The sequence below is a fragment of the Globicephala melas genome, chromosome 11 (assembly GCF_963455315.2).
Source record: "Globicephala melas chromosome 11, mGloMel1.2, whole genome shotgun sequence".
NCBI classification, from domain to species: Eukaryota; Metazoa; Chordata; class Mammalia; order Artiodactyla; family Delphinidae; genus Globicephala; species Globicephala melas.
In genome coordinates, this window is record NC_083324.2 from 56763113 (window position 1) to 56787620 (window position 24508).

General features: G+C 38.2%; 1 protein-coding gene across 2 annotated transcripts in view; it reads left to right on the top strand.

Annotated features, from left to right (window-relative positions):
- NEK10 (NIMA related kinase 10) overlaps positions 1 to 24508 on the top strand; it is a 313705-nt gene that overhangs the window by 233189 nt on the left and 56008 nt on the right. For both annotated transcript variants that reach the window (XM_060307961.1, XM_060307962.1), the window contains one exon: positions 19099 to 19136. In XM_060307961.1, coding sequence (XP_060163944.1) covers positions 19099 to 19136 — 38 coding nt within the window. The remainder of the gene's footprint in view (positions 1 to 19098; positions 19137 to 24508) is intronic.

Genomic DNA, 24508 nt, shown 5'->3' on the forward strand with positions numbered 1-24508 from the left:
ATCCTGGAGAATGTTCCATCAGCACTTTAGGAAAATGTGTATTCTGTTGTTTTTGGATGGAATTTCCTATAAATATCAATTAAGTCCATCTTGTTTAATGTATAATTTAAAGCTTGTATTTCCTTATTTAATTTCATTTTGGATGATCTATCCATTGGTGAAAGTGGGGTATTAAAGTCCCCTACTATGAATGTGTTACTGTCGATTTCCCCTTTTATGGCTGTTAGTATTTGCCTTATGTATTGAGGTGCTTCTATGTTGGGTGCATAAATACTTACAACTGTTATATCTTCTTCTTGGATCTATCCCTTGATCATTATGTAGTGTCCTTCTTTGTCTCTTCTAATAGTCTTTATTTTAAATTCTATTTTGTCTGAAATGAGAATTGCTACTCCAGCTTTCTTTTGGTCTCCATTTGCATGGAATATCTTTTTCCGTGCCTTTACTTTCAGTCTGTTGTGTCTCTAGGTCTGTAGTGGGTCTCTTGTAGACAGCAAATATATGGGTCTTGTTTTTGTATCCATTCAGCCAGTCTGTGTCTTTTGGTGGGAGCATTTAGTCCATTTACATTTAAGGTCATTATCGATATGTATGTTCCTATTCCCATTTTCTTAATTGTTTTAGGTTTGTTATTGTAGGTCTTTTACTTCTCTTGTGTTTCTTGACTAGAGAAGTTCCTTTGGCATTTATTGTAAAGCTGGTTTGGTGGTGCTGAACTCTCTCAGCTTTTGCTTGTCGGTAAAGGTTTTAATTTCTCCATCAAATCTGAATGAGATCCTTGTTGGGTAGAGTAATCTTGGTTGCTCTTATTTCTCCTTCATCGCTTTAAATATGTCCTGCCAGTCCATTCTGGTTTGCAGAGTTTCTGCTGAAAGATCAGCTGTTAATCTTATTGGGATTTCCTTGTGTATTATTTGTTGTTTTTCCCTTGCTGCTTTTAATATGTTTTCTTTGTATTTAATTTTTGACAGTTTGATTAATATGTGTCTTGGCATGTTTCTCTTTGGATTTATCCTCTATGGGACTCTCTGGGCTTCCTGGACTTGATTAACTATTTCCTTTCCCATATTAGGGAATTTTTCAACTGTAATCTCTTCAAATATGTTCTCAGTCCCTTTCTTTTTCTCTTCTTCTGTGACCCCTATAATTCGAATGTTGGTGCATTTAATGTTGTCCCAGAGGTCTCTGAGACTGTCCTCAGTTCTTTTCATTCTTTTTTCTTTATTCTGCTCTGCAGTAGTTATTTCCACTACTTTATCTTCCAGGTCACTTATCCATTCTTCTGCCTCAGTTATTCTGCTATTGATCCCATCTAGAGTATTTTTAATTTCAATTATTGTGTTGTTCATCATTGCTTGTTTCATCTTTAGTTCTTCTAGGTCCTTGTTAAATGTTTCTTGCATTTTGTCTATTCTATTTCCAAGATTTTGGATCATCTTTACTGTCATTATTCTGAATTCTTTTTAAGGTAGACTTCCTATTTCTTCTTCATTTGTTAGGTCTGGTGGGTTTTTATCTTGCTCCTTCATCTGCTGTGTGTTTTTCTGTCTTCTCATTTTGCTTATCTTACTGTTTGGGGTCTCCTTTTTGCAGGCTGCATGTTCGTAGTTCCCATTGTTTTTGCTGCCTGTCTCCAGTGGCTAAAATGGTTCAGTGGGTTGTGTAGGCTACCTGGTGGAGGGGAGTAGTGCCTGTATTCTGGTGGATGAGGCTGGATCTTGTCTTTCTGGTTGGCAGTCCACGCCTGGTGGTATGTTTTGGGGTGTCTGTGGACTTATTATGATTTTAGGCAGCCTCCTTGCTAATGGTGGGGTTGTGTTCTTGTCTTACTAGTTGTTTGGCATAGCGTACCAGCACTGTAGCTTGCTGGCCGATGAGTGAAGATGGGTGCTGGTGTTGAGATAGAGATCTCTGGGAGATTTTTGCCATTTGATATTATGTGGTGCTGGGAGGTATCTTGTGGACAAGTGTCCTGAAATTGGCTCTCCCACCTCAAAGGCACAGCACTGACTCCTGGCTGCAGCACCAGGAGCCTTTCATCCACATGGCTTAGAATTAAAGGGAGAAAAAGTAGAAAGAAAGAAAGAAAGAAAGAAAGAAAGAAAGAAAGAAAGAAAGAAAGAAAGAAAGAAAGAAAGAAAGAAAGAAAGAAAGAAAGAAAGAAAGAAAGAAAGGAAGGAAGGAAGAAAGAAAGAAAGAAAGAGAAGGAAGGAAGGAAAGAAAGAAGCAAGGCAGGGAGGAAGGAAGGAAGGAAGGTGGCAGGGAAGGAAAGAAAGAAAGAAGATAAAATAAAATAAACTAAGATAAAATAAAGTTATTAAAATAAGAAATAATTATTAAGAAAAACAAACAAACAAAAAATGGATGGATAGAACCCTAGGACAAATGGTTGAAGCAAAGCTATACAAACAAAATCACACACATAAGCATACACATACACAATCACAAAAATAGGAAAAGGGGAAAAAATAATAAATCTTGCTCTCAAAGTCCACCTCCGCAATTTGGGGTGATTCCTTGTCTATTCAGGTATTCCACAGATGCAGTGTACATCAAGTTGATTGTGGAGCTTTAATCCGCTGCTGCTGAGGCTGCTGGGAGAGATTTCCCTTTCTCTTCTTTTTCTCACAGCTCCCAGGGCTCTGCTTTGCATTTGGCCCCGCCTCTGTGTAGGTCACTGGAGGGCGTCTGTTCTTCGCTCAGACAGAACGGGGTTAAAGGAGCCGCTGAGTCGGGGGCTCTTGCTCACTCAGGCTGCGGGAAAGGGACGGGTACAGAGTGTGGGGCAAGTCTGCGGTGGCAGAGACCGGCATGACGTTGCACCAGCCTGAGGTGTGCCGTGCGTTCTCCCGGGGAAGTTGTCCCTGGATCCCGGGACCCTGGCAACGGCGGGCTGCACAGTCTCCCCGGAAGGAGGGTGTGGATAGTGACCTGTGCTCACACACAGGCTTCTTGGTGGTGGCAGCAGCAGCCTTAGCATCTCATGCCCGTCCCTGGTGTCCGTGCTTTTAGCCGCAGCTCGCGCCACTCTCTGGAGCTCCTTTAAGCAGCACTCTTAATCCCTTCTCCTCGTGCACCAGGAAACAAAGAGGGAAGAAAACGTCTCTTGCCTCTTTAGCAGGTCCAGACTTTTCCCCAGACTCCCTCCCGGCTAGCCATGGTGCACTAACCCCCTGAAGTCTGTGTTCACGCCGCCAACCCCAGTCCTCTCCCGCCATCTGACCAAAGTCTGAGCCTCAGCTCCCAGTCCCGCCCACCCCGGTGTGTGAGCAGACAAGCCTCTCGGGCTGGTGAGTGCCAGTCAGCACCAATCCTCTGTGTGGGAATCTCTCCGCTTTGCCCTCTGCACCCCTTTGCTGTGCTCCCCTCTGCAGCTCCAAACGTTTCCCCCTCCGCCACCCACAGTCTCTGCCCGTGAAGGGGCTTCTTAATGTGTGGAAACCTTTCCTCCTTCACAGCTCCCTCCCACTGGTGCAGGTCCCATCCCTATCCTTTTTTCTCTGTTTATTCTTTTTTCTTTTGCCCTACCCAGGTACATGGGGACTTTCTTGCCTTTTGGGAGGTCTGAGGTCTTCTGCCAGCATTCAGTAGGTGTTCTGTAGGAGTTTTTCCATGTGTAGATGTTTTTCTGTTGTATCTGTGGGGAGGAAGGTGATCTCCCCATCTTACTCTTCCACCATCTTCCCCTTGTCCCCCGATCACACATTTTTTAATACGTAAAAATGTTTGAAATTTTGGATTTTCAGGACCACTGGAATGGTCATCTAGTTAACTCAGCATGTTCATGGTCACCAGCTATCAAGATCACCCACAAACTTATGAATAAAATACTTCCACAAGCTACATTTTTATTCGTTTTTTTTTTTCTGGAAGAAGAAGGATTTATTACTTGCAGCAAGTAAGGAGGACACTAGGGATGTTTCCCAAAGCAGTGTCTCACTGAACAGCAAAATTGGGGATATTTCATATAGGGGCTTGGGTTTTACAGAGTCCAGGTTTTAGTTGATTGAAGTTATGAGGGTCAGAAAAAGTCAACATCATCATTCCTTATGTTCCAGTTGATCTACTGGTTGAACACTTCAAGCCAGTCTTTACCATTGAAACAAAACTGGAAGTCTTTCCAACTGATATATCCTCTTTGCTACTGTTACTTGCCTGATAACAATGATGTGTCTCTGCTGCATTCTTTTGTTCCCTTAAGATCATTAATTACTGAGACCTGTTCAAGGACAAGCATTGTGGCCAGGCTTAGATCACAAAATGTCTTAGGCCAAAAATGGATTCTTTTCTGTCAAGAAAGCCATGCCTAGTTCTCTTTCTCTGAGAAGCCCCTACCCTATCTGCTTACAAAATCCCCCTTTGAGATATTTCACTCATCAATCTTGAGGGTACAGGGCTGAAGGCACATCTTCTGTAATTGCTTCCTATGGAGAATGTGCATTGTAGTCTCCATAGTTAGAGGAGTGAAACTCTCTCTTGCTTCTAGAGCTAAATAAATTTGGGGATCCATCGAAGTAGTGCATGAACCTCACTTGGACAGCATTATTCTAACAGGTGTAGGAGAGGCACAGCAGGAGAGACAATTAACAATGACCTTGCAACCTCAGTAGCAGAGACTCGCGCCAAGAGCCCCCCAAACCAAATTATTTTTCTGATATTTTCCCTAATCTGGGAAGGGGATTATTCACAGAGGTTTGATTTTTCATATATGTGTAGGGTGAGTCATATTAGAAGACTCTTCAGGTATAAAAAAACAGCATTCAATGTATATTATACCATAAGTGCCTCCTTGCTAGGCTGTTAAAATATCAAGAACCACTTCATACGGCCACCTTTTTCATCATAGATTGACAGCCTGATTATTATCGTTTTAATTCTTGCTGAGTAAATTTCATTAAGGCCTCCTGTGAGTGGTGAGGTCCTCTATTTTTGAGTTCTAAATGCATTCCCCTCCTTAATGGCCAAAGTAAATGTATGATGCATGTTTGATAGGCCACAAAACAGGCCTCTCTAGTCAGTAAAGTTTAAGTTAAACCATGTATAAGCCAGAATGACTTCCCCATACCTCAAAATGAAAATTTTTCCATCACTTCCCCTTTTGATTACAAATCTTTCAATAAACCAAAATATTTGTCCTTTGGTGCCAGGGTGGTTTCTGCCAACCTTGGGTGCATGATGTCCCTTGGTGCTGGGCCTCCTTTTTGTTAATACGTAGATATTTGCTTTGTTATCCACATTGGGGGGAAACTAATCAGATATCATGAACAAGCTCAGAGGGATGCTAATGGAGAAACATAGGGCCTCATCCCAAGTCGTGGGGCATCTGATCTTCTTCTAAAAACAGATTGCTGTGATAAGCTTCAGAAACAAACTTAGGGGACTTCCCTGTGGTCTAGTGGTAAAGAATCCTGCTTCCAATGCAGGGGACTTGGGTTCGATCCCTGGTTGGGGAACTAAGATCCCGCATGCCATGGGACAACTAAGCCCACAGGCCACAACTACTGAGCCCGCGTACCTCAACTAGAGAGCCCGCATGCTGCAAACTGCAAAGCCCATGTGCACTGGAGCCCATGCACCACAACTAGAGAGTGAATACCTGCACACCACAACTAGAGAGAAGCCCGTGCACCACAATGAATATCCTGCGCAGTGAAACAAAAGATGCCGTATGCTACAACAAAGATCCCACATGCTGCAACTAAGACCTGGAGCAGCCAAAAATAATAAATAAATAACTTAATTAATTTAAAAAATAATATTAAAAAGAAACAGAATATATTTTTAATAATTCATTTAAACTTTACAATTGTGTAGCATAATGACAAGAAGCTATCTGGGAGTTGAGTCTTAGACAGTAAATACAAACCTCAGTTAACAAAACTAGAATTTAATATCCACTGAGACATCATCTTTTTCTCTCTAAAATTACCCTCATTTTTACCAAATATAGCCAAATTAAGATTAATTTGTTTGCAAATTAAGTCTTATTTCAGTAAACTTTGCCTAATTACTTACATAAGGAGTCTCAGACTGAACTTTAAAAATAAAAAAATCTTCTCAGGGCCAGGAAAGCCATGCCAAGGACTTTTCACAGACTTTGCCTTGCAGATTTGGGTGAATTCTTCCCTTTTTGAGGGTCCAAAAATATCACCAGTAAGTAGGTGACCTTCCTTGTTTACTGGATAAAGCTACTGGGAACCTATAAGTTACCAATTTCTGGGGGATCAGGTAGAGAGAGAAGATAAATGTTTCAATTCCACTTACAGAAGTGTAATTTACCAAATTGCTGTAAGTCATAACTAGCTTGAGAGAAAGGGTTTCCTTATATCTGGAAAACACAGATTAAAACCAGTAATAATTCTGACAAAAACCGAAAAAATTAGAACCATATTTACCAGTTCACTCAGTCATATGTAACTAATCCCTTTTGTTAACAGTTTTATGATGCTATCAGCGTTTCCATTAGGATTCTTTAATTTATTTACCCATTTCAGCAGTAGGATCTGAAAGTTATCAGAAACCTGTACTTGTCAAAAAATGTCTTTTCTATGAATCATCTTGAAATGAAGTATTTTTGTAAAAACACCAGAATAAAGTAAGTGTCTATGAATGACAAAAGACTTAAAAAGCATGGTTAAACACCTGACCATAATGCAACTGACAAAGAAACTTGGCTCTAACTATAATTATGACTGATAACATTACACCAGGACATATTCACATTTTAGGAACTTTATATAATTTCTATGATATTTATATTAATGACATTTACCCATAGGGTATAACTTTGGAAAGCTTATCACTCTGTGATAATTACTTTCCTTGTAATTTGACATATACCAAATAATCCTAATTAGTTTAATATTTTTCTCTGAGATGCCTTAGGGGCCCTCTGAAGAATCTTAAAGTTAGCTGGAGGTCAAAAGAACTTTAATTAGAATTTGACACTGGGAAGTTTGTCAAAAATATCAAAAAGTTTCAAAAGACTTGGTCAAATAGAATCGTTGGTCACTGTGAAACAATACTTATTCATTTTACCAAAGTGACAAAAGATTCCAAAAGCAAACACAGATACTTAAAGGCAAAGAAACTTACACAATCTGTTATCAAATGTAGCATTCCAAGAAAACTTATTTCTCTTTACACAGAGAGACACAAAATCCAGTCCTGCACCAGCCTACTCTTAATAACAAAATTCATTTACCTAAATAAATTTAATCCAATCTTGGAAAATCCTGACCATGTACAAAACTCTTTTTCCAGTGTTCCTTTTCAAGTAAACCTTCTACAGCTTTCTGTATCTATATTATTTTGTCCCTTACTTTCTTTTCTATTCAGAAATAACCAGCTATAGAATAAAACTACCCTTTTACTTTCCTAACAAAATGCAGTTCCATTCCTCATACCTTCCTTTACTAAAACACACGTCTATTTAACTGGCATACTGAAATGTTTCCCTTATTATTTTAATAGATTTAATTACATATATTATAATTTTAACCCTTAAAAACCTTAATCTCTAGCAAAAGCAAAGAAGCAAGTAATTGTGAACTGTTTGTCAAACAGCATTTCCTAATTGGAAAATTTATGAATATATTCTATAACCTCTAGAATCATACATTTTCTCATAGCAGAATTTCTTTTTTTTAACATCTTTATTGGAGTATAATTGCTTTACAATGTTGTATTAGTTTCTGCTGTATAACAAACTGAATCAGTTATATGTATATTTATATCCCCATATCCCCTCCCTCTTGTGCCTCCTTCCCACCCTCCCTATCCAACCCCTCTAGGTGGTCACAAAGCACCAAGCTGATCTCCCTGTGCTATGCAGCTGCTTCCCACTAGCTATCTATTTTACATTTGGTAATGTTTATATGTCAATGCTACTCTCCCACTTCGTCCCAGCTTACCTTTCCCCCCCACCCCGTGTCCTCAAGTCCATTCTCTACATCTGTGTAATTATTCCTGTCCTGCCCCTAGGTTCATCAGACCCATTTTTTTAATTCCATATATATGTGTGTTAGCATATGGTATTTAAATGTTTTTCCTTTTCTGACTTACTTCACTCTGTATGACAAACTCTACACCCATCCACCTGACTATAAATAACTCAATTTTGTTTCTCTTTATGGCTGAGTAATATTCCTTTGTATATATGTGCCACATCTTCTTTATCCATTCATCTGTCAGTGGACTCTTAGGTTGCTTCCATGTCCTGGCTATTGTAAATAGAGCTGCAATGAACATTGTGGTACATGACTCTTTGAATTATGGTTTTCTCAGGGAATATGCCCAGTAGTGGGATTGCTGGGTCGTATGGTAGTTCTATTTTTAGTTTTTTAAGGAACCTCCATACTGTTCTCTATAGTGGCTGTATCAATTTACATGCCCACCAACAATGCAACAGGGTTCCCTTTTCTCCACACCCTATACAGCATTTACTGTTTGTAGATTTTTTTGATGATGGCTGTTCTGACTGCTGTGGGGTGATACCTCATTGGGGTTTTTACTTGCATTTCTCTAATGATTAGTGATGTTGAGCATCCTTTCATGTGTTTGTTGGCAATCTGTATATCTTCTTTGGAGAAATGCCTATTTAGGTCTTCTGACCATTTTTTGATTGGGTTCTTTGTTTTTTTTATAGTGACCTGCATTAGCTGCTTGTATATTTTCGAGATTATTCCTTTGTCAGTTGCTTTGTTGGAAATATTTCTCCCATTCTGAGTGTTGTCTTTTAGTCTTTTTTATGGTTTCCTTTACTGTGCAAAACTTTTACATTTCATTAAGTCCCATTTGCTTATTTTTATTTCCATTTCTCTAGGAGGTGAGTCAAAAAGGATCTTTCTGTGATTTATGTCATAGAGTGTTCTGCCTATGTTTTCCTCTTAAGAGTTTTATTCTGTCTCTCCTTACCTTTAGATCTTTAATCCCTCTTGAGTTTATTTTTGTGTATGGTGTAAGGAAGTGCTCTAATTTTATTCTTTAACATGTAGCTGTCCAGTTTTCCCAGCACCACTTATTGAAGAGGCTGTCTTTTTTCCATTGTATATTCTTGCCTCCTTTATCAAAGATAAGATGACCATAGGTGTGAGGGTTTATCTCTGGGCTGTCTATCCTGTTCTATTGATCTATATTTCTGTTTTTGTGCCAATACCATACTGTCTTGCATACAGTAGCTTTGTAGTATAGTCTGAAGTCAGGGAGCTTAATTCTTCCAGCTCCAGTTTTCTTTCTGAAAATTGTTTTGGCTCTTAGAGGTCTTTTGTGTTTCCATACAAATTGTGAAATTATTTGTTCTAGTTCTGTGAAAAATGCCATTGGTAGTTTGATAGGGATTGCATTGAATCTGTAGATTGTTTGGGTAGTATAGTCATTTTCGCAATGTTGATTCTTCCAATCCAAGAACATGGTATATCTCTCCATCTGTTTCTATCATCTTTAATTTCTTCCATCAGTGTCATATAGTTTTCTGCATGCAAGTCTTTTGTTTCCTTAGGTAAGTTTATTCCTAGATATTTTATTCTTTTTGTTGCAATGATAAATGGGAGTGTTTCCTTAATTTCTCTTTCATATTTTTCATCATTAGTGTATAAGAATGCAAGAGATTTCTCTGCATTAAGTTTGTATCCTGCTACTTTACCAAATTCATTGATTAGCTCTAGTACTTTTCTGGTAGCATCTTTTGGATTCTCCATGTATAGTATCATGTCATCTGCAAACAGTGAAAGCTTTACTTCTTCTTTTTGATTTAGATTCCTTTTCTTTCTTTTTATTCTCTGATTGCTGTGGCTAAAACTTCCAAAACTATGTTGAGTAATAATGGTGAGAGTGGGCAACCTTGTCCTGTTCCTGATCTTAGAGGAAATGGTTTCAGTTTTTCACTATTGAGAATGATGCTGGCTGTGGGTTTGTCATTTATGGCCTTTATTATGTTGAAGTAGGTTCCCTCTATGCCCACTTTCTGGAAAATTTTTATCATAAATAGGTGTTGAATTTTGTCACAAGCTTTTTCTGCATCTGTTGAGATGATCATATGCTTTTTTATCCTTCAATTTGATAATATGGTGTATCACATTGTTTGTTTTGCACATATGAAGAATCCTTGCATTCCTGGGATAAACCCCACTTGATCATGGTGTATGATCCTTTTAATGTGCTGCTGGATTGTGTTTGCTAGTATTTTGTTGTGGATTTTTGCACCTATGTTCATCAGTGATATTGGCCTGTAGTTTTCTTTTTTTGTGACATCTTTGTCCGGTTTTGGTATCAGGGTGATGGTGGCCTCGTAGAATGAGTTTGGGAGTATTCCTCTATACTCCCAAATACTGCTATATTTTGGAAGAGTTTGAGAAGGATAGGTGTTAGCTCTTCTCTAAATATTTGATAGAATTCACCTGTGAAGCCATCTGGTCCTGGGCTTTTGTTTGTTGGAAGATTTTTAATCACAGTTTCAATTTCAGTGCTTGTGGTTGGTCTGTTCATATTTTCTATTTCTTCCTGGTTCAGTTGGAAGATTGTACTTTTCTAAGAATTTGTCCATTTCTTCCAGGTTGTCCATTTTATTGGCATATAGTTGCTTGTAGTAGTCTCTCATGATCCTCTGTATTTGTGCAGTGTCAGTTGTTACTTCTCCTTTTTCATTTCTAATTCTGTTGATCTGAGTCTTCTCCCCCCTCTTTTTGATGAGTGTCACTAAAGGTTTATCAATTTTGTTTATCTTCTCAAAGAACCAGCTTTATTGATCTTTGCTGTTGTTTCCTTCATTTCTTTTTCATTTATTTCTGATCTAATCTTTATGATTTCTTTCCTTCTGCTCCCCCTGGGTCTTTTTTCTTCTTTCTCTAATTACTGTAGGTGTAAGTTTAGGTTGTTTGAGATGTTTCTTGTTTCTTGAAGTAGGATCGTATTGCTATAAACTTCTCTCTTAGAACTGCTTTGGCTGCATCCTATAGGTTTTGGGTTGTCGTATTTTCATTGCCATTTGTTTCTAGGTATTTTTGATTTCCTCTTTGATTTCTTCAGCTATCTCTTGGTTACTTAGTAGTGTACTGTTTAGCCTCCATGTGTTTGTATTTTTTGTAGTTTTTTTTCCTGTAATTGATATCTAGTCTCATTGCATTGTGGTCAGAAAACATGCTTGGTATGATTTCAATTTTCTTAACTTTACCAAGGCTTTGATTTGTGACCCAAGATATTATCTATCCTGCAGAGTGTTCCATGTGCACTTGAGAAGTGTATTCTGTTGTTTTTGGATGGAGTGTCCTATAAATATCAATTAAGTCCATCTGATCTAATGTATCATTTAAAGCTTGTGTTTCCTTATTTATTTTCATTTTGGATGAGCTGTCCATTGGTAAATGTGGGGTGTTAAATTCCCCTACTATGGTTGTGTTACTGTCAATTTCCCCTCTTATGGCTGTTAGCATTTTTCTTATGTATTGAGGTGTTCTTATGTTGGGTGCATAAATATTTACAATTGTTATATCTTCCTCTTGGATTGATCCCTTGATCATTATGTACTGTCATTCTTTGTCTCTTGTAATACTCTTTATTTTAAAGTCACTTTGTCTGATATGAGTATTGCTACTTCCCCTTTCTTTTGATTTCCATTTGCATGGAATATCTTTTTCCATCCCTTCACTTTCAGTCTATATGTGTCCCTAGCTCTGAAGTGGGTCTCTCGTAGACAGCATATATACGGGTCTGGTTTCTATACCCATTCAGCCAGTCTGTGTCTTTTGGGCAGAGCATTAAATCCATTCACATTTAAGGTAATTTTCGATATGTATGTTCCTATTTAGCTGTGTTCAGTTTTTTTGTAGGTCTTTTCCCTCTGTTGTGTTTTCTGCCTAGAGAAGTTACTTTAACATTTGTTGTTATGCTGAATTCTCTCAACCTTTGCTTGTTTGTAAAGGTTTTAATTTCTCCAACGAATCTGAATGAGATCCTTGCTCGTGGAGTAATCTTGGTTGTAAGTTTTTCCCTCTAATCACTTTAAATATGTCCTGCCACCCCCTTCTGGCTTGCAGAGTTTTTGCAAAGATCAGCTTTGATCTTTCTGCAAAGATCCTTCAGAGTTTTTGAAATATCAACTGTTACCCTTATGGGGATTCCCTTGTATGTTATTTGTTGCTTTTCCCTTGTGCTTTTAATATTTTTTCTTTGCATTTAATTGTTGATAATTTCATTAATATGTGTCTTGGTATGTTTCTCCTTGGATTTATCCTGTGCTTCCTGGACTTGATTGACTATTTCCTTTCCCATGTTAAGGAAGTTTTCGACTCTAATCTCTTCAAATATTTTCTCAGACACTTTCTTTTTCTCTTCTTCCTGTGGGACCCCTATAATCCAAATATTGGTCCATTTAATGTTGTCTCAGAGGTCTCTGAGACTGTCCTCAATTCTTTTCATTCTTTTTTCTTTATTCTGCTCTGCAGCAGTTATTTCCACTATTCTATCTTCCAGGTCACTTATCTGTTTCTCTGCCTCAGTTATTCTGCTATTGATTCCTTCTAGAGTGTTTTTAATTTCATTTATTGTGTTGTTGATCATTGCTTGTTTCCTCTTTAGCTCTTCTAGGTCCTTGTTAAACGTTTCTTGTATTTTCTCCATTCTATTTCCAAGATTTTGGATCATCTTTACTATCATTACTCTGAATTCTTTTTCAGGTAGACTGCCTATTCCTTCTTCATTTTTTTGGTTTGGTGGCTTTTTACCTTGCTCCTTATCTGCTGCATATTTCTCTGTCTTCTCATTTTGTTTAACTTACTGTGTTTGGGGTTTCCTTTTCACAGGCTGCAGTTCGTAGCTCCCGTTAATTTGGGTGTCTGCCCACAGTGGGTGAGGCTGGTTCAGTGGCTTGTGTAGGCTTCCTGGTGGAGGGGACTGGTACCTGTGGGTGAGGCTGGATCTTGTCCTTCTGGTGGGAAGGGCCACGTCTGGTAGTGTGTTTTGGGGTGTCTGTGAACTTAATATGACTTTAGGCTGCCTCTCTGCTGATGGGTGGGGTTGTGTTCCTGTCTTGCTCATTGTTTTGCATGGGGCATCCAGCACTGGAGATTGCTGGTCATTGGGTGGAGCTGGGTCTTTGTGTTGAGATGGACATCTCTGGGAGAGCTCTCACCAAGTGATATTACATAGGTCTGGGAGGTCTCTGGTGGTCCAATGTCCTGGACTTGGCTGTCTCACCTTGGAGGCTCAGGCCCAACAGCTGGCTGGAGCACCGAGACCCTGCCAGCCACACGGCTCAGAAGAAAAGGAAGAAAAAAAAAACCTGAACAGATAGAACCCCAAGCCAAATGGTAAAAGCAAAACTAAACAGACAAAATCACTCAAAGAAAAAAACACACACACTCATAAAAAGAAAACAATCAAACAACATCAAAAAACGAACAGAGAGAACCCTAGGACAAATGGTAAAACAAACCAAAACAGAAAACATCACACAAAGAACCATACACACACACACTCAGAAGAAGAGAAAAAAGGAGAAAAAAAATAATAATAAAAAATATATTTTAAAAAAGGAAGAGAGCAACCAAACCACTAAACAAATCCACCAATGATAGCAAGCACTAAAAACTAAACTAAGATAAAAAAAATCAGATGCATAATGCAAACCCCAAGTTTACAGTTGCTCCCAATGTCCACCACCTCAATTTTGGAAACATTCATTGTCTATTCCAGTATTCCACAGATGCAGTGTTTATCAAGTTGATTGTGGGGATTTAATCCACTGCTCCTGAGGCTGCATGGAAAAATTTCCCTTTATCTTCTTTGTTCACACAGCTCCTGGGGTTCAGCTTTAGTTTTGACCCCACCTCTGCATTTAGGCCACCCTCAGACATCTGTTCCTGACAGGAGGGTGTTAAAGCAGTGGCTGATTAGGGCTCTCTTGCTCATTCAGGCCAGGGAGAGGGAGGGGTGCTGTAGTCATAATTGGAATGCAGGGCAAGCCTGTGGTGGCAGAGGCCAGCATGACATTGCAACAGCCTGAGGCATGCCATGGGTTCTCCTGGGGAAATTGTCCCTGGATCACGGGGCCCTGGCAGTGGTATGCTGCACAGGCTCTGGGGGTGTTGGGAGTGTGTGTAGTGACCTGCATTTGCACACAGGATTCTTGGTGGCAGCAGTGACAGCAGTAGCGATCAATACATGTCTCTGGGGTCTGAGCTGAGAGCTACAGCTCATGCCCACCTCTGGAGTTCACTTATGCAGTGCTTTGTCATCTATGGGCACACAGAGTAGGAATCCCCTCACCTTGCGCACCCCAAAACAATGGTCTCTTGCATCTCCAGCAGGTCCAGACTTTTTCCCGGACTCCCTCCCGGCTAGCTTTGGTGCACTAACCCCCTTCACGCTGTCTTCACGCAGCCAACCCCCGTCCTCTCCTTGTGGTCTGATTGCCAAAGCCCGAGCTTCAGCTCTCAGGCCCCACTCACCCCGGTGGGTGAGCAGACAAACATCTCAGGCTAATGAGTGCTGGTCGGCAGTGATCCTCTGTGTGGGAATCTCTCCACTTTGCTGTCTGCACCCCTGTTGCTGCACTCTCCTCTGTGGTGTGGCTCCAAATCTTCCCCACTGCCCACCCCTCGTCCCCACCAGTGAATGGGCTTCCTAGTGTGTGGGAACGTTTTTTCTTTCACAGCTCCCTCTCAGAGGCACAGGTCCCATCCCTATTCTTTTGTCTCTGTTTTTTCTTTTCTCTTTTGCCCTACCCAGGTATGTGGGGATTTTCTTGCCTTTAGGGAAGTCTAAGGTCTTCTGCCAGCGTTCAGTAGGTGTTCTGTAGGAGTTGTTCCATGTGTACGTGTATTTTTGATGTATTTGTGGGGAAGAAGGTGATCTCCATGTCTTATTCCTCTGCCATCTTGAAGGTCTTCTCATAGCAGAATTTCTTGCCTCAATGTGCTACATACATGTCTTTAAGAAACCCAAACATCTTTAGTTTCCCCTCATAAGAAGACAAAAGTAGATAAACTTAGACCTGTTTAGCAAGTAGTGTTCCAGTGTTTTATTTTATTTGAAATAACCTGGATGGTCAATAATTCCTATCATTTAATTTAATATAGTAAAACTAAATTTTCAAGTTGCCAAAATCAGGAGAGACTATTTTAGATAAACATTCCCAAAACGCAATTTTTTTAAGTTCAACTAAAGAAACCTCTTATCTCATGTACATTTAATTTATTTAAGATTTCATTATACCAAGTTCTTTTCCTTGCTGACAAATTTGACTCTCAGTATAATGAAAGTATTATTCTTAATACTGATGACTCTAAAGACATGTCTATATTAATTAAACGAACAAACAAGCTTGTTTTTGCTCATTAAGGATTAGTCCTAGATCACATGACCCTGAAATTTATTTTGGCCAGTTTTCTTTATATTTAGAAATATTTAACTTGTAAGCACTTACTTTTCTTTAGGCCAATTAAATACAGCTCATCTACAAGTTACTTTTTATATAAAGACAGATGGAACCAGAGATCTCCTAGCCCCATTTTAAACTTAGTTATGAACCAGGTATTATAATATAAAACACACTGGTTTATAATGGTTGGAATAAGTTAAAAAATTTTTTTAAGTTCTCTTTCCCCTTCTCCCTCTCAGTCTCAGTAATTACAGGTGGTCTAGATAAGTGTTTCTGAGAGCCCTCATAGAACATTTACATCTCAAGGTGAGACTGACTTGGAGTCTTAAAGATCTATTTACCTGTCCCCAGGTGACTCAGCTCGAGTCTCAGATGACCCAGTTTGAGTTCTCGACAACTCAATGACAAGGACCCAAAGATTCTGAGCTACTTGTGGGTCCTCAGATCTCCTGGGGAACCAAAACTGAATTTCCTGAGCTTAGCCTAGAACCATATTTCTTAGGGGTTCTTGTCTCTGAGAGAGGCTTCCGGAGACCAATGGTGGGGAATGACAGGGAGGGGTGGACCCGAAAAAGACATATACACAGATCCAAGCTAACTGATCAAGATGAGAGACAGATTAACACTAAAGACATGCTCTTGGCCTCCTGATTATATCCTGAAGGTGAGAGTGCTTCAGGGATTGTGACTATGGATGATTTACATGTTCCTGGTTGCACGGACGCATGCTTCAGGTCAGCAGGGAAACTAGAGCCACTCTGCCCTGATCCATGACCAACTTATACTTTCATGGGACTCTCCAAGTGGTGAGCACACTGATGGGTCTTCAGTGCTTGACCTGTGCCCACAATTGTGGCAGAGACTCACAAGAGCAGTTGGACAAACAAAACCACATAAAACCAAGATCCTTCCAAATTCACTGATGAAGACTTGAAACAAACCAATGACAGAAATTTAAACTAAAGACACAAGAAACAAAGAGGTGATCTTCCTGTGCGGTGGCCTCCAGAGGACTTTGTCCAGCCCAACTCCTCACTCACTTAGCCCTCTACTAGAACAGAGTTTGTCCAGCTCCTCACTCACCTGGCATTTCTGGCCAGGTAAAGCCAGTGACCCTGTGTTGGGCATCCCCAGGACACTACCCTGACCCATGAAAGGCATCCCAATCAAGGATATTTGGGAGGGTTTGTCTTTCCAGATGAGTGCTCCCAGATCAGATGCTTGGCTGTTTTCAGATCTCAGACTTATTCCAGTAGGGCTCATTGACTCAGAGGTCAAGGGCAAGGGCTAAATCACTCTGTTCTTTTGGCTGGCCACCTGTTGGCCTTGAGTCAGAGAGCCCTCTGGCTGGATTTGTTACCAAATTGGTCACCTGGAGCCACACCAGTGTCCTAGTTCAGGCCGAGGCCCCTAGCCCCCCAAGACCCCAGGGAGGTTCTTTGTGGCTCAGATTCGCACAGCCAATAACAAAACCAGTGCTGAGACTGTAATAGCACAAGCTTTATTCAATGGCCAAAGAATGGCACAAATCAACTTCTTTGTCTCACAATCCCTTAGACTCTTCGAGCAACATGGGGGTGTCTCACAGTCCCTCAGACTCTGACCTGACCTCTAAGACTGGAGAAGAGAGGAATGTCTTGCAATCCCTTGGACTCTCAGAGCCAACCTGGCCAGACCAGATTAACTGTGCAGTTCTTGAGTCATTTCTTCTCCCCCGTTGAGATGGGGACAGAACCCTGAAGCTGATTTGTGGGATAAACATCTCTCACCTCTCCAAAGGGACTCTCCAGATCAAGAAGTCCAGAGCAGCTTCTGAGCCCATTCAGCAAGTTGAGGTGCATAGACCTGAAAAATCAGGCACCAAGAGGGATTTCCCTATGCCCTTCCCCTTAGATCCCCCAGCAACATAGACAAATTCACCCGGGTAAACGGCTGCAGCCCACTGCGTTGCCTCTTGGGAGCTGGAGTAACACAAAGGGGTTAGGTGAGAGGTCCCATCAGAGTCATCAAAATTTGTCACCTGCAAACCGTGTTCTCCTTTTAGTGGGTGTCAAGTCAAAAGACACAACCAAGACAAAGATCAGGAGAAGGAAGTATTTATTACTTGCAGCAAGTAAGGAGATCACTGGGGATCTTTCCAAAGCCGTGTCTCCTCAACGTTTAAGGTAGTGGGGTCCATGAAGTATTGTGCAGCTGTGTGGCATGTCTGTAAGCCTCAGTCATAATGTTTATGAAGACAATGACTAACATCTTCTACAAAAGCATCTGGAATGCAATGTCACGTACGGGGGCCACTGGCAACATGTGACTCGAGCCGTTGAACTGTAGCTAGTTTGACTGAGGAACTGAATTTTAAATTTCATTTAAATATTAATGTGTAGTTTGCATTGTATTTCTGTTGGACAGTGCTGGACTTGTCCAGAAGGCTAAGGGGCAGGGCTATGCACTTGCCCTTCCTGATATATAGCCTTCATGCCAGGATATGAGTTGCTCCTCAGCCCAGTGCTGAAGCTTCTGCCACACGCATATGGGCACTGCTGAGATTATGCCCCTCTTTGAAAATTTGAGAGAAGGGGGCATCCCTTTTCTTTATTTAAACGTGCCACCTTATTCCAGGTGTTGGGAGAATGTATTACCTATGCAAAGCTGGCGAGTTTCATTTAATTTTCAAGGCTCTGGAAATATGGGCTGGGAATGAGACACAAAATGTAAATAGAATCAAGAGAGGGCTGGTTTGGTAGGGGATTAGAAGGATGGGAATGGATAGGGAAGGAACTCACAGTTGGATGCACAGATTTTGGTATTATTATAGTAATCGAGTGGTGGGTAGCTGAGTGCCAAATTTGTTATGCTTCATAACTTAGGTATGTGTTTCATGTATGTATTAAAACTTCTGTGATTAAAATGAAAGGGTTGGGGTAAGAAAATTATCAATCATGTTTATTTGTATTTGAGTCCCTATGTTCATTCCAACTCAATATACACACATGTGCCATATGTGAACATGTTTGATGTACTTTTGTTGCATTGTATTAAATTTAAGTATGGTTTTTATCATTTGTCAGGGCACAGATGTTTCTTATTTCATTTTAAAAACTATTAAGAAATTGACTTTAGATTACACTAGAAAAAACAAGCTTGAAGGTTATTTATGGCTGTCCTTAGTAGGGTCTAATGACCCTTCCACTAGGTGGAAGCCATGGAGGCCAACTTGCAAAATGTTCAGGAAATCCAGAATTTTAGGGTAGGGCAAACAAGTAATGTTAATAGCACTGAGAACTTAAGGAAAAATATAGTCCTCTTAAATGCAAAAATCATCTCATTTCATAGGAAGAGTTATAGTTTCTTCTTTAAGACAGCAGGAGTAAAGCATGGAAAATACTACATAAAAAATTTTAAATGGTTTTTCTTTTTAATACAAAATAAGTATTTTGATTTTAAAAGTAACAAAATCATTCAAGGTACTGTACTAAGATTTAGGCTCGTAATTATTCTTAGAGCTTATAAACAACTGTGATAGGACAAGGTTCTTCCATTTGGTCATAGAATGTCAGTTCTGCTCTGGGTTCACATATGTCTATTTTCTATCTTTATTAAACTCTTGAGGGCGTCTGGAGGAAAAATAAACCTATATTTTCCTATGTAAACCATAGCGGGGTATAAGCTTTCAGTAAATGTTAGTCAAATCCAAGTTGAATAACTCCTTCTAATTCTGTTTTCAGAGACTTCACTGGTGGAATAGGATCAAGACCAAGGCCAGGTAATTTAGTGTTGGCAGCAATAACATCATACACGCCTCCCTGAAATTCAGTGCAATTCATATTACAGTTTCATATATTTCCCCCTTTTATTTCTTCAGCTTTGCTGCCTCTTTACCTGCTTCTGAAAGTGCCACCCCTCATGCTCAGGGCCCAGGTTAAGGAGCTAGAGGCCGAGTTAGTGATGGGGTGGCAGTCCCATAGCCTTCCCGCTGTGATAACCTTAGTACAGTAACTAGTAACTTTAGTACAGTAACTTTAGTACAGTAACTTTAGTTACTTTAGTACAGTAACTTTAGTTAACTTTAGTTACAGGTAACTTTAGTACAGTCAGGTACTAAAGGTAACTTTAGTATAGTCAGCCAGAGAATCTTGTTTTATTTGTCCATCATTATTAGCTTGGCATGTTAACAGTATCAAAATGCTTTCTGTATTCACTTATTTGATGAAATATATAGGCTGTTTTACTAAAATTTGTATTTTTGCTTGGTAGGAATGTTAGCCAGTTGAATTTTGATGCTTACAGTGCATACCTACTAACAAAAAATAGTAACCTTGTTTTACATACATATTTCTATAAGCTCTACACCTATATGATATGAGTAAGCATATCTTTTATTCTATCTCCGTTACTCTGACACAGATAATTTTAGTTATTTGTATTTGATTAAAGCAGCGTTATATCACATTATTTCTCTAATAATGTAAAAATTATGGATTCTTAAAACATAAAAGTTTATAGTAATTGTTTGAGAAAAAAGAGTGTATTCCTTAATATTTCTAATTTCTATTAAAGAGGACCAAAGTTCAACAGTAATAGTAAAGTTTTTAACTAAACCTGGACAATTCAGGAAAAAAACTTAGTGACTGTGCTTTTAACATATGTGTATGACTCGAGTATAAAGTTCTATTTTACTACTTTGGTTAATTTGGAATTATTGCTTAATGTTATTTTCACTTTGGCTTCCTTAATTCACATTCTTTTGTAGAGTTAATAGGTATAGTGAACAAAGGAGATGTGAATTGATTTACTGTAATATTAGTCCATGTCTCCACATTTATTAAATTTGCTTTGGAAGAGTTATTGACAGTTTGGGGCCAATCTGTCACGATCAGCATAGATGCAAAAAACAGATAGCTTTGTTATTAACATATCTAAAGCTGTCATGCTGACCATGCTCTACTCCTGCTATTTTGGCATAAGGTAAGTTCATAACATAATCATGAAGTTAAAATAATTGTCATTGATTGATTTTATAATAGTGATAGCAGAATACATACATATGTAAGCAATTTGCAGTTCAGTTGTGATTCATAATAAGAATTATTTTTCCTAAAGGGTATGTTGAGTTAGCTAGTTTAAGACTTGACTTTATGTCAGCAAAATTGATCAGATCTCTGGATGTTTAAACAAACTATTTAGCACAGTTAACATGTAATATATTATATTTCTTAGACCTACAGTTTGTTATACTATCTACTTTTTAAAAATTTACTGATTCATATATTTTAAATTTAAAACAGAATGTACTATAGCATTTTAAGTGTTGTCAGTGAATGCTAAAGTTTACCTATAAAGGAGTGATTAGTTTCAACTAATCTTGTAGAACACAGTAATGCATATGAGGAAATTTGGGTTACTACTTACAAGTTATTCCACTTTCCAGTAAAACAAAAAAATTTTTTTCTTCATCTTAATGCAAAATGGTTTTTCTGCATATTATAAAAGTCATACTTTTTAAAATGTTGCGGGTAAAATTGGACTATTGGTTGCTTTATCAAATCATAAACAACTGGTACCAGCCCCATCCACTTAGATCACCTTCTCTGCAAATCAGTATTCTTTCCATTATGTATAACAAATAGCTATAGTCCTGTATTGCCTAAGTGCTCTGGAAAAAAATTGTCAGAGATGAGAGAATTTTGTCAAAACCTGGGTATGCTCCCAGGACTATATCTAGTATGTGAACATCATTTTCCATGTGCTATGGCAGAACAAAGGGTGAGAACTATTATTTTAGAGTGCTAAGTGGCTGTATTAGAATATGATCTTGCCTATATTGTACTCCTAAAATGTGAACTTCTAGGTTCATATTGTGGTCATACAGCAGTATTTGATGTACCTCCAAACTCCTATAAAACAAATAACCATGAAGCTGTTTCAAGTTAACACTATTAAAAATCCTCTTGTTCTGTCTTTTAATACTAACTAGATTGTATAAATTATTTGATAAGATATTCTTTAGGTTAAATAACAGACTAGTTCTCTGACAACAGAGTTGAAAATTTAGGAATTTCTATACTGAATGGATGAAAGTATTAACAGTAATTAACATGGAATCAATGAATGAATAAACACTTTTTACACATATTAATTATTTTAGCTCTATTTCCCTAACCTTTGTCACTTATAGATTACCATGGCACAAATTTGGCTGTATCTGAGTACCATCTATATTACTATTTTCCAAATATCGATTTCTTTAATTTGACTTACTTTCTCAACTTAAAGTTATCTAAAGGGAAGTTTATATTTTTGTTACAAATGGGAAACCAGAATAGCGTCACTTGCCATAATAGGTGACAATTATAAAAAATAAATGCAAATCTAAGCAAAACAACATTATTAAATTCCAGTAGATACTGTTACCTGCTTATCCTGAGGTCTGTTTTCTTTGTTACGAAGGAACATTAGCTCATATCTCAAAGATGGTGATGACATACTTGTTCCATACTGAAACTTAACCCTTGATATAATCAGTAGAAATAAAAGAAAACTGGAAAAGGAATACCTTTTATACCTGATCTACTTACTATGTAACGTTATGCTGTTTAAGTGCCTCTAGCTGCAGGAAACTCAGTTATGTCCAAAAGTTCTCGGGATGAATAATTTTTTAAATTGAAGTATAGTTGGTTTACAATATTATATTAGCTTCAGGTGTACAACATTGATTCTCTATTTTCATAGATTATACTCCACTTAAAGTTATAAAATATTGGCTCTATTTCCTGTGCTGTACATTACATCCTTGTATCTTATTTATTTTATATGTAATAGTTTGTACCTCTTAAACCCCTTCCCCTAATTTGCTCCTCCTCCTCTCCCCGCTGGTAACCACTAGTTTATTCTCTGTATCTGTAAGTCTATTTCTGTTTTGTTCTATTCATTTGTATGCTTTATTTTTTAGATTCCACATGTAACTGAAAAATACACTGTATTTGTCCTTCTCTGTATGACTTATTTCATTAAGCATAATATTCTCTAGGTCCATCCACATTGCTGAAAATGTCAGAATTTCATTCATTTTTATGGCTGAGTAATATGCCATTGTATATATACACCACATCTTCTTTATCCATTCATCTGTTAGTGGGCAGTTGAGTTGCTTTCACATCTTGGCAATTGTAAATAATGCTATAATGAACATTGGGATGCATACATCTTTTTGAATCAGTGTTTTTGTTTTCTTCAGATATATAATCAGAAGTGGGATTGCTGGATCATATGGTAGTTCTATTTTTAATTTTTTGTGGAAACTCCATGCTGTTTCCCATAGTGGCTGAACCAATTTACACTCCCACCACCAGTGTGGTAGGGTATTTATGTGTTGTCTTTTTGATGATAGCCATTCTGACAGTTGTGAGATGATCTCTCATGGTGGTTTTGATTTGCATTTCCCTGATTAGCAAGGTTGAGCATATTTTCATGTGCCTGTTGGCCAGCTGTGTGTCTTCTATGGAGAAATGTCTATTCAGGTGCTCTGTCCATTTTTAATTTTTTTATATTGAATTGTATGTGTTCTTTATTTTGGATAGTCACCCCTTACCAGACATATCATTTGCAAATATCTTCTCCCATTCAGTAGTCTGTCTTTTCCTTTTGTCTATTGTTTGATTCACTGTGCAAAAGCTTTTAACTTTCATTAGGTCTGATTTGTTTATTTTTGCATTTGTTTGCCTTGTCTGAGTAGACATATTTAAAAAATATTGCTAAGACCTATGTCAAAGAGTGTACTGCCTATGTTTTCTTCTAGTTTTATGGTTTCTAGTCTTACATTTAAGTCTTTAATCTCCATTTTGAGTTTATTTTTGTATATGTTATGAGGAAATGTTCTAATCTCATTGTTTTACATGTAGCTATCCAGTTTTCCCAGCATCATTTGTTGAAGAGATTGTCTTTTCCCCATTATATGTTCTTGCCTCCTTTGTCATAGATTAGGTGACCACATGTGTGTGGGTTTACTTCTGGGCTCTCTACTCAGCTATGTGTCTGTTTTTGTGCCAGTACCATACTGTTTCTGACTACCGTAGCTTTGTAGTATAGTCTGAAGTCAGGGAGCATGATACCTTCAGCTTCGTTCTTTTTTCTCAATATTGTTTTGACTCTTCAGGATCTTTTGTGGTTCTATATATTTTAAAATTATTTGTTCTAGTTCCATGAAAAATGTCATTGGTATTTGATAGGTATTGCATTAAATCTATACATTGCATTTGGTAGTATGGACATTTTAACAATATTATTTCTTCCAATCCATGAGTGCAGGATACTTTTCCATTTTTTTGTATCATCTTCAGTTTCTTTCATCAATGTCTTCTAGCTTTTTGATTATAGGTCTTTCAATTTCTTGGTTAAATTTATTCTGAGATATTTTATTCTTTTTGGTGTGATTATAAATGAGGTTGTTTTCTTAATTTCTCTTTATGATAGTTCATTGTTAGTGTACAGGAAGCAACAGATTTCTGTATATTAATTTTGTGTCAGTTCTTTAAAAATAATTTATTGGTTCTGTTGTCTATAGAGTCAAATTAATCAAACAATTGGATATTTTGAATTGGAAAAATGTCTAGGGTCTTTTATGTATATAAAAGAAATAGTCCTTCCCTGTTGAGATAGGGGAAATGATGTTGTATATTTGTGAAAATTAAATCATACCAAAACATATGATGAGAAACTTATTCTTTGTCAAGTTAATAGGGTACATTTTAATGTTATGGATGCTATTTGTGTAGGTCAAATGTAAATTTTGGGGAGTGTCAGTCAAACCCAAATTTAAAATGCAAATGTAATGTCAACTAAGACTATGGCCAACTTTGACTGGATTAACACTGATGTTTCTCCCTCCTTTGCTGGGTTTTTCATTTTTCAGCAGCTAACACCCAGGCACTGAACTAATAGATGGGAATTATTATGCTCTGCATTTTGAATAGAAATTTTCTCTTCATGATTTCCAGGCTCTTAATTATCATACTAGATGACTGAGAATCTATTTTTATACTTGTCTTTTGTTCATAAAGATTACATCTATGTAAAGTAGTCAATGTTTCATCCAAATATTCCAGAGAGCACAGCTATATTCTAGTTGTCCTTATTATG